The sequence below is a fragment of the Palaemon carinicauda genome, chromosome 1 (genome assembly GCF_036898095.1).
Source record: "Palaemon carinicauda isolate YSFRI2023 chromosome 1, ASM3689809v2, whole genome shotgun sequence".
NCBI lineage: Eukaryota > Metazoa > Arthropoda > Malacostraca > Decapoda > Palaemonidae > Palaemon > Palaemon carinicauda.
In genome coordinates, this window is record NC_090725.1 from 65,163,163 (window position 1) to 65,174,497 (window position 11,335).

At 34.9% G+C, this 11,335-nt stretch overlaps 1 protein-coding gene across 1 annotated transcript in view; it reads left to right on the forward strand.

The window, feature by feature from the left end:
* The first annotated feature begins 4,492 nt into the window (after window positions 1–4,492).
* Window positions 4,493–11,335, forward strand: part of LOC137645631 (uncharacterized) — a 9,831-nt gene continuing 2,988 nt past the window's right edge. Inside the window, exons 1-4 of the mRNA XM_068378487.1 lie at window positions 4,493–4,715; window positions 4,909–5,019; window positions 10,235–10,485; window positions 11,225–11,320. Of these exons, the coding sequence (XP_068234588.1) occupies window positions 4,493–4,715; window positions 4,909–5,019; window positions 10,235–10,485; window positions 11,225–11,320 (681 nt within the window). The remainder of the gene's footprint in view (window positions 4,716–4,908; window positions 5,020–10,234; window positions 10,486–11,224; window positions 11,321–11,335) is intronic.

Genomic DNA, 11,335 nt, shown 5'->3' on the forward strand with positions numbered 1-11,335 from the left:
TTACAGATATAAAAAAACACATAGCTAATTGTCTCACATGTCAGGAAAAAAAAGGGCATACGAAAACACCTGTCAGCCTAGGGGCTTATCCCGTGCCCAATCAACCCTTTGAAAGAATACATTTAGATTTGTTAACAGGATTTTACGAGTCAGACAGAGGAAATAAGCACCTCTTAGTAATTGTAGATGCTTTAACTCGATATACAGAACTAATAGCGCTTAAAACTAAAACTGCGATTGAATGCGCTAGGAAGTTTTACAAGTGTTACATTTGTAAACATGGAATTCCACACATGATAATCTCAGACTCGGGTGGAGAATTTAATAATCACTTTCTTACCTCATTGTGTGAATTCCTTAGCATAAAAAAATAAATACCATGATATATCACCCAGAGTCGAATGGGCTAGTAGAAAGAGCAAATAGGAAGGTTTTAAATATATTAAGAGTAACACTAGGGGGATCAGACCCCAACTGGGATATTGCAATACCTGCGGTACTGAGTACTCTGAATCATTCATATCATATATCAATTAAAATGTTACCGCACGAAGCAATGTATGGTACCCCAGTTAGAACACCTTTCCATGTATTAACGCCTACAACTAATCTATCAAATCCTTTAAAAGAATGTATAAATGCAAGCAAAAGTCGTTTTGATATCCTTCGAAAGAATTTAGAAGAATCACAAATCATAATGAAAAGGAATCATAATAAAATAGCGAAGCCAACTAAAACATATACCGTGGGTGATAATGTATACATACAGGTAAATGTACGTAAAGGACTCAATTATAAACTAACACCTAAGTTTGAAGGCCCATTTAACATTTTGGAAACATTAACGACCAATAGGTTTAGAGTTCAAAACGTATCCCAACCCACTGATGAGAGAATCGTACCATTGGCTCACATAAGAAATTAAAATAAGAGGGAAAGAAGTGAGGGAAAGATTTTTATTTGTATGTTAAAAGTTTTCTTCTTAATACAGAAGTAATTACATATATTTTTCTCGTTACAGGTTTCCAAGATGAATTCTTTGTTGTTGGGAGTGATATTGTTTGCTCAGACATTTTTCTTGTGTGGGATGAGCTCTAAAACTAAAAGTATAGATTTTAAATATGGCACTATAGTTGAAAGACAAGAAGACGTTTTTATTACATCAAGTAACGTAGTTGTTGAAGTGCGAATGCAAGCAATTTTTCTCCCAGAGAATGACATCACTAGCTTAAAAAGCGCCATTTCAGGGTTTGCTGTCTCATTAAATGAATTGCATAGAGGACATTTTCCTTTTAATACAGAGAGTTCGCTTGCATCGACACTAAAAGTTGCAGAGATGCTATCTGAAGACTTGCAAAATAAGACTTACGAGACAGAATCTTTGGATCGTGACCTTTTGATGTGGACTGTAGGACTAAAAAATATTGAGAAACGTAATCCGTTTATTTTTGCTGCACTAAACATCTTTGGTTCTATTGCAAGTTTAGGTTTAGGAATTTCCAATCGTCTTAAGATCAGTAATCAAAATAAGAAAATTGAGTTCTTGACCCATGAAGATGAGTTGATTATGTCAGAACTAAGGAATCAGTTAGCTTCAATCAATCAAATTATGAGTTTAGTAAATGAACATTCAAGTAATATCAATCAGATTTTGGAAGTACAGGATTTGTTGGCAACGTTAACGTATTATGATTCAAAACTAGATCACATACATAACAGAATTGCACATTTCATTGAGAAATCAAAAGATTATGTGGAAGCTATCACGTTAGCGACTAAAGGTGTACTGTCACCCCATTTGTTGCCAATAAAATACTTAAAGTTAATTAAGGAGAACAGACGGGAGAAACTAGGCTGTATTCCTTTGTTAGACGCACGTAGGTTAGAATTTTATTACAGCCTAGTTACAGTAAGCGTTGAAAATAACGGGATTATGATTACAATTCCCTTTGATTCTTCCGATGCCTGGCAATCTTACAGGATATCACCATTTCCGACTTTCATGACGAATCACTCAAATCCAGTAATATCCAGTTTGACAGGACACGTATTGATTTCCCCAGACAAGGAAACATATACGGTCATTAAAGACTTAAATCAATTAACTCACTGTTCAGACGCAATGGATAGAAAAATATGTACAGCTGACTCATTTGAATTCCATGAAAACTTAATGGATTCATGCGAGTTAGGTATAGTACTAGACGGTGCTCTCTCCCATACAAATGAAAATTGTCTGGATAAGCTTTATCCCTTTGACAATAATGAGTTCAATTGCAGACTGAACAACGGCTCATGGATACGATACGACAAGGCCGGCTTCAATGTATCATGCCCGGACGGATCCACGAACTATTCCCAAATCTTCGTTGCAGCAGATGGTTGTATCGGGACATCCCCTAATTCCATGGTGAAAGGTATCAAGACTATCATCAGAGAACGAGCCTATTTTGCGAACTTCACGTGGTCAACAACGGTTCCATCTTTACCTCTCCCATACAACAAACAGGTAGCCAAGCGGTTGATGAAATTGACCGAGATGGACCACCCGTCACCGACTTATGCAGGTCTCAACTTTTATATAATGTTGGCAGCTTTATGTGTTACGGTGATGATATTTATCGGCGTTAACATCTTTGTTTGGCGTAGGTTAAGGTACAATAGTTTGCAGCTCAAACAGAACGTTTTGCCATGTCCAGACAAAACTCCTTATTTAATTCAATTTAAAGCCGTTTGAAAGTGGCCCCTTCATTCGCTCAAAGGAGTAAAATTGTCTTGGAAAAGTGTTGTGTAAGAAAAGCAGTTAGTACGCTAGTAATATGTAATTGAAGAGACTATAGAACATTTGCATTTTTAAAAAACATTTTAAAAAAAACATTTAAAAATAAATCATTTTTTTTTCGACATCTAATAAAATACATAAGCCAGAATGTAAAAAAAAAAAAAAAAAAAGAATCTATGGGCATCTAATAAAATATATAAGCCCTATATATATATATATATATATATATATATATATATATATATATATATATATATATATATATATATATATATATATATATTTGTTCGAAACTGTGGTACGTGTACGTACCAGGAATTCGTGGTGTTTGTGCACTAAAATTGTATCTTTACCAAGGTAACAAATATTTTTATTAATTACCGTATTATAATAATCTATATTTCTGACAAAGGTAACAATTATTCTTTAACAAAGTTACCGAATCATATGTATATCAGTATTTTTTTTTTTTTTGGTACCATATAGTCATTTGCTAGCAATGTACCATAAATTTGATCTGTATTTATCATGCATTTTTTCTTTGCTTTGGTAATATCTGTTAATATGCATTATTGTTATTATTTTCTTTTAATGTGCCTATTTGAACATTCGTCCTCATTTGCTTATGGCTAAAGTTAAACAAAATAATATATATGTCTAGTCACACTCCTAGTAAACATATTTTGACGTGTTGTTAAATTTTTTCTTTTTTAAATTGAGATAGCTGGCCGAGCTTATGTAATAATCATATATTACATGTTTAAAACACATGACGTAATAGGTCATTGCGGAAGTAGAAGCTAGTGTGAGAAGTGCTGTAGTCAGATCATAGCAGGATGCAAATACCAGATCTCAGCAATATAACATTTTTATGAAGAATAAACACAAATACAAATCGTGAGAAAGAGTTGTGTCGTCACCGGATGCAGGTGTCTTCCTATACTAATGTTTAGTTCACATTATGTGTTTAAATGCTGAGATAACTGACTATATGATATCTGTGATATCGATATTTTAGCCAGTTATTACTAAGACATCATACGGAATGGTCATCCGACCAAACCAGCTATACTCCTGTGATGGAGATATTAACACTGTTGTTTTTAAAGAATAAACCATTTTAAAGTTAACTTACTTGACTTTACTTGAAAATGTAACATACCAACTAACATACTTAATGTGTGTTAACAACAGTAGCACACTAATATATATATATATATATATATATATATATATATATATATATATACATATATATATATATATATGTATATATATATATACATATATATATATATATATATATATGTATATATATATATATATATATATATATATATATATATATATATATATATATGTATATATATATATACACATATATATATATATATATATTTATATATATATATATATATATATATATATATATATATATATATATATATATATATATATCCGTGCGTGAGTGTATCATACAAATTTCTAAAGGAAAAGAATCTGTTTAACAACAGCTATTTTCCTTGCTTTTCTTTCATGACATTAGCTCCAAGGAGTTCACGGGACAACAGGCTTTAAATAGATGTTATGTCCTCTCATTATATCTTTATCAAGAAATGAATATACAATCATTAGAATAAACATGACCACTGGAAAGTAGAAAATTCATTGATAGATTTTTCCTACAGGATTCGACATCACTTCAGCATAATGAACAGGCACAGTGTTTTGCCAAAGAGACACTCTTATGGAGGTAGGATTCTTCCGATGATATTGACCATGACGGGAGTGATGATGATATTAATTCCAGAAGTAGAAAATGCAAATGGTATCTTATATCAAATTGGTGAGGCAGGCACGAGGGGTTCTGAGGTATTGGCTCAGTCTTTTGCTGCGACATCAAAATCAACATGTGCTGGAGCTTGTTTATCAGGTGAGTTTTCTGGTAACAGTCCTTTATGAATTTTAATGCAGAATAATTAATCAATAAGCTAAAGCATTTAATCATGATTTGTATATGACATTAGCAGAGAGAGAGAGAGAGAGAGAGAGAGAGAGAGAGAGAGAGAGAGAGAGAGAGAGAGATGAGTATCTCTAATAAAGAGCTGAATTGCTTTGATTCATAGCACAGGACTGCAAGGGATTCAACTGGATGCCGACAGAGACACCGAAATGTGAACTTCTATCAAGTCTTCGTATAGTTGCATCGAGTACCATCAGTGATATCTATGTACCAGGTCAGGTCATTTCGAATATAACATTTCTCTTACAAGGTTGTATATATTTATCTAGAAGAGACATAATAATGCATATTTTTCGCTTATTCACTACGTCATGACATGGTGCACTATTCATTTCTGTGATGTATCAAAACATTATGCTTCGTGTTGGATCGCTTATAAAAAACTTGACTTCATAACATGGTGTTTATATCTATGCTATAGACATGAGGTTGCTTAGATTACAGTTTCTGAAAAGTTAAGAATACTTAACGATAGTTAATGGATCGATAGTGTCCTCATCTACTATTGTAAATTCCCCAACCATAACCTTTTTTTTCTACGTATTAACAACCTTGGTGCTAGTTTATGCAAGGCAGTCTATTGTAATCAATAACTTTTGATATTCTACAGTTAGTGATGAATATAGTATGATAAGTTCTCAAGTGTGTTACTTATGGTCCTGTCGTCTCTGTCCTTCGGTAAGACTAGTAGTATAATTTTGAATTTGTACTCCTTTCTTCTTGTTGGAAAAAATCCGATGAGGATTTAGCGTTGTAGGTGATCCTTTCTTCGGGCTTTTTACCGATATTATTATTACTATTAGTACTTGCTAGGCTACAACCCTAGTTGGAAAAGCAGGATGCTATAAGCCCAGGGGCTCCAACAGGGAAAATAGCTCAATGAGGAAAGGAAACAAGTGAAAATAAAATATGTTAAGAACAGTAACAACATGAAAATAAATATTTCCTATATAAACTATATAAACTTTAACAAAACACGAGGAAGAGAAATAAGATAGAATAGTGTACCCAAGTGTACCCTCAAGCAAGAGAACTCTAACCCAAGACAGTGGAAGGTCATGGTACAGAGGCTATGGCACTACCCAAGACTAGAGAACAATGGTTTGATTTTGGAGTGCCCTTCTCCTAGAAGAGTTGCTTACCATAGCTAAAGAGTCTCTTCTACCCTTACCAAGAGGAAAGTGGCCACTGAACGATTACAGTGCAGTAGTTAATCCCTTGAGAGGAAAAATAAAAAGGAATGTGCTAATAGGACCACCTCGAGGTTCTGAGAGAGTAATAAGGCCAAGACCTATTGCATAAAACCTATGAAAAAAAGGGTTAAGGATGGACTGGGGTGATCTGCCTGAAAGCAGAAAATAGGGATGGTAACAACAGTTGCAGGATTTTAGTGGAGGCTCGCTGTGTTGCACTGTGTTGGAGGTATTAGTTATTTAGTTTGTATGTAAGTTAATACCTAAAAATTATGAAAAACTTCGAAATCCCCTATTTCTTTATAAAACTATATTAACGTTATTAGGAGGCAAATTTCAACACTCGGCATGCAACGAGTCTATACTTCTATTATTATTATTATTATTATTATTATTATTATTATTATTATTATTATTACTATTTTTTCTCTCTCTGGTATTTAGGTATTTATCGTGTAGGGTTTCGGGTTGCATCCTGCCTCCTTAGGAGTCCATCACTTTTCTTACTATGTGCGTTGTTCCTGGGATCATACTCTTCTGCATGAGTCCTGAAGCTACTTCAGCCTCTAGATTCTTTAGATTCCTTTTCAGGGATATTGGGATAGTGTCTAGTGTTCCTATGATTATGGATACAATTTCCACTAGCACTTCCCATATCCTTCTTATTTTTTTTTTCAGGTCTAGATACTTACCCATTTTTTCCCTCTCTTTCTCTTCAACTCTGGAGTCCTATGGTACTGCGAAATCAATGAGTAATACTTTCTTCTTGATTTTGTCAATCGACGTCACGTCTGGTCTATTTGCATGTATCACCCTATATGTTCTGATACCATACTCCCAGAGGGTCTTTGCCTGATCGTTTTCTATCACTCCCTCAGGTTGGTGCTCGTATTACTTATTACTGCAATGTAGCTGATGTTTCTTGCACAGGCTCTAGTGGAGGGCTTTTGCCACTGAATCATGCCTGTTTTTGTACTGGTTCTGTGCAAGTTCTGGACATTTGCTTGCTATGTGGTTTTTGGTTTCATTTTTCTTATTGCAATTCTTACATATGGGAGAGATGTTATTTCCGTCTATCGTTTTTTGAACATGTCTGGTTCTTAGGGCCTGATCTTGTACCGCTGTTATCATTCCTTCAGTTTCCTTCGTGAGTTCTCCCCTCAGTAGCAATTGCCATGTGTCATCGCTAGCTAGTTCTTTAGTCTGTCTCATGTATTGTACGTGCATTGGTTTGTTGTGCCAGTCCTCTGTTCTGTTTGTCATTCTCCTGTCTCTGTATATTTCTGGGTCTTTGTCTACTTTTATCAGTCCTTCTTCCAATGCACTCTTGATCCACTCATCTTCACTGGTTTTCAGATATTGCCCCAGTGCTCTATTCTCGATTTTGACGCAGTCCTCTGTACTTATTAGTCCTCTCCCTCCTTCCTTTAGTGTTATGTATAGTGTGTCCGTATTTGTTGTTGGATGTAGTGCTTTGTGTATTGTAATGTCTTTTCTGGTGTATGCTGCCGAGTTCTGCATTTGTCCATTCGACTATTCCTAGACTGTATCTGATTACTGGCACTGCCCATGTGTTTATGGCTTTTATCATATTTCTGGCGTTGAGTTTTGACTTGAGTATAGCATTGAGTCTCTGCATGTATTCTTTCGTGATCGTGACCTTCATCTCTTGATGTGTTATATCCCCTCCTCCCATTATTCCCAGGTATTTGTATCCCGTCTCACCTATGTGTTTGAGGTTGCTTCCATGTGGTAGCTTTATCCCTTCAGTCCCTGTTACTTTGCCCTTTTCTATGTTGACTAAGGCACATTTTTCTATTCCAACTCCATCCTGATGTCCCCAGATACAATCCTTACAATCTGGAACAAGGTATCTATTTCCTTGATGTTCTTACCATAAAGTTTGATTTCGTCCATGAACATCAGATGGTTAATTCGGTTGCCTCTTTTCTTGAGTTGGTACCGAGCATCCACCGTCTGCAATACTTTTGTCATGGGAATCATGGCTATTACGAAGAGCAGTGGGGACAGTGCGTCGCCCTGGAAAATCCCTCTCCTGATATTAACCTCTGCTAGTCTTATTCCAGAGCTTGTAAGTATTTTATTCCAGAGGAAGCTGGTGGTGTTTTCCTTTATATTTTCAGGCATTCTATTAGCCATGGGTGTGGTATCATGTCGAAGGCTTTCTTATAGTCAATCCATGCCAGTTTGACACTTTCTTTAGTTGGTGTCTAACTGTGTCTGTCGTGATCTCTGTGAATCCTTGTTTTATTCTCCCTGTTTTTTCTCTCTTGACTTCCTGGAGCCATGTTGCATGTTTGTTGTGTGATACCGGATTGTTCTATATGTTTTCCCAGAGTCTCTTACATGGTTCGGCTTCAGGGATTTCTTGGTGGTTGTCTTCCCATCTAAGGTGGCTGTTTAGTCTTTTCTGGTTAGTTCCAAATAGTTTGTGCTGTTGGTATCCCTTATTGCTGTTAATGTACCATTGGATCTTATGTGCTTTTGCCTTAAGCCTCTATTTATATTTTTTATTGTGTTGTTTAGTCCCTTCTCTTGTATTTTGTATTTCTCGTTGAGTTCCTCCCTTATTTTCTTGCTTCCTAGCCTTTTATCGGCCATCTCTTTTAGTTTACTCAAGTCAGATCTCATCACCATGATTTTCTTTCCCAGGCGCCTTTTCCAAGGAGATTGCTGTTTTGGTTTCTTTTGGGTTGGTTGTGTTGGTGGTGTTGATGTTCGTATCCCCATCAGTTCTTCTACTAATCTTGCTCCTGCATATGAAAAGTTATTTGTTTCTTGGATACTGGTGGTGTGCATTATTCCCATTATTTCATTGACCTCCCTTGTTTTCTCCATTATTATTATTATTATTATTATTATTATTATTATTATTATTATTATTATTATTATTATTATTATTATTATTGTTATTAAAATGAGTACTGTTATTATTATTAAAATCATTATTTGTAATTGCTCTCATAGCTCATCAAGTTGTTTCTAGTCAAATAACTGATCGCCATTATCTAGCTGTAAAAAGCTTTCATCTTATATTATCTTTATGCAAACCCATGTTCTCCTTTTTTCACAATATATTGCGGTGTATCAAGTTACTTATTACTAACTTAATCCTATGGCACCCACGGAATGCATAGATCCTCAATGAATTCATACTACATGTCTCTTTCTTGACCCATCTCTTTGAGCTCAACCCAATTCTCGGATCCAACTCCGCTCCGAAATATCCTCAACCATTTTTTTTTTAAGTCTACCACGCTATATCCTGCAGTCACTTCCATTCAAGTACATCCTGGACTAACTCATTTTTACTCCTCAAAATATGCCCCATTTATCTCCATCTTGATTATCTAACTACATCGTTCACATTTGGCACTCTTGCCACCTCACAAATTGCAGCAGTACTGATATGCTGTAGCCATTTGATTCCTAAGATCCTTCTCAAGGCAAGAAATTTTCATCAGTTATTACAGTGCTGTACGACGACTGTTACTTATCTTACAAGTGAAATGTATATTTTGATTTTGCTGTGAACTGATTTTCGATTTAACCTCCAAACTATTTTTTAGCATGCCCATTTCTTTTTCTGCCATCCCTATTCTCTCCTTGATTTCCGTAACTAGTGATTCATAGCTAGTAGTGATGGTTCCTGAATATATGAAAGAGTTTGAGTTGGGTAATATCACTTCTCCGATAAAGCAGTTCGTCTGATCACCATTCTGAATCATCATGGCCTCAATATTTTTCTGGTTGATCACCAATTCAACCGGTCTCCCCTCCAGTAGTAACCTACAAATCATTTAATGCATTTTAGTCATTGTAGAGGCTATTAGAACTATATCAGCTGCATATTCAAGATTACATAGTCTCAGGTCTCCTTTCCATTGAATGCCGTTATTCATTCCGTGTATTATAATATAATCAATCACCATGATAAACAGTAGAGTAGACAGTATTCCACCTTGTAGTACTATAGTCTTGATTTCAAATGCATCTGTAAGACTACAAAAAATTCTATAATGTATATCCATTTTGATGTTCATAATCTTTTCTGGTATCCCATTATGCCTCAGAATTTTTTTTTAACATTCAAGTAGTTCATTATAGATTTTGCATAACATTGCTGCAGACATATTTTCTATTTCATTACGGACTTTCTTATTTATTTACACAATAATCAATTTTCTACATTGTAACCTTTTCGCATAATTTAAGATCGATTTAGAAGGACGGCCATCAAACTTGAATACAGCTGCCCTACTTGTATGGGACCTGCACCTACTTCAGAACTCACCTGGAAACACAGGTGCGAAGCACATGGCGTGGTTGTTGGGATTGCCTCCACAAGCTCTTTCCCAGATCTTGATTATCTCCTGTGCGGCTATTTGGAAGGAATGCGATTAGATCTTGCCATTGGATATAGCTGCGTAGATGATACCAGAAGCTGTAACACGTTGTCTATTGTAGTAAGTACATATTATATTCCTCCTACCGACTAGGCAAAGAATACTTTCTCATTGTCTTGATAAATATAATTCTATATTTTTTTTCAATATTATCAAAGCAGGCTGATTTATCACCTCATTTTCTAATAAAATCGTAATGTCAAAATTGTGATACTTATAAAAGGTTAGCTAATTAGTTTCTAAAGGAAAAATCAGTTGTGAAATGAAAATTTGTATTCATAATTGGGAGAGTAACTGAGAAAACTTTAAGATAGACTATAATATATTTTCTTCATTAAGGAAATCACTTTTTATTATTTTTTAGCCATGAAGAATTATTATCTGAAACCTAAAATTATTGTCATATATATTAATGCCTGGGTTTGACAGGGAGCTATGTAACAAAGATTTTGAAGAAAGTTGAATTGATTAAAAGAATCCCCATTTCTATGACCATTTATTTCAATCATAATCTAATTACATGATAAAAAAGTTTCAATTGAAGAATACGCAATACAAACATAATCATTAATCAATGATCAGATTAATAATGGAATTGGTAATTCATGTTATTAGGCTGTCATAAGTATAGATATAAGTGCTTGATATTCTTGGTAGCAATACACACTTCATCCTTGAAACAACACATAAAAGTTATTACAGTCATTGCCGCCATACATCGTTTGCTGACATTGAGAACATCGGTCTATCTCCCAACCTTACTGTTGCAATAGGTGTATATCTTCTCTCCTTTCCACAGGATGTTGCATTTAACAGCATTTGGAGTGACACCCAGTACTATGATCCCCCAGGATCCTTAAGGTATTATTGTAGGGATATCGTCTCCGGACAAAAGGTAAGATTATATTAA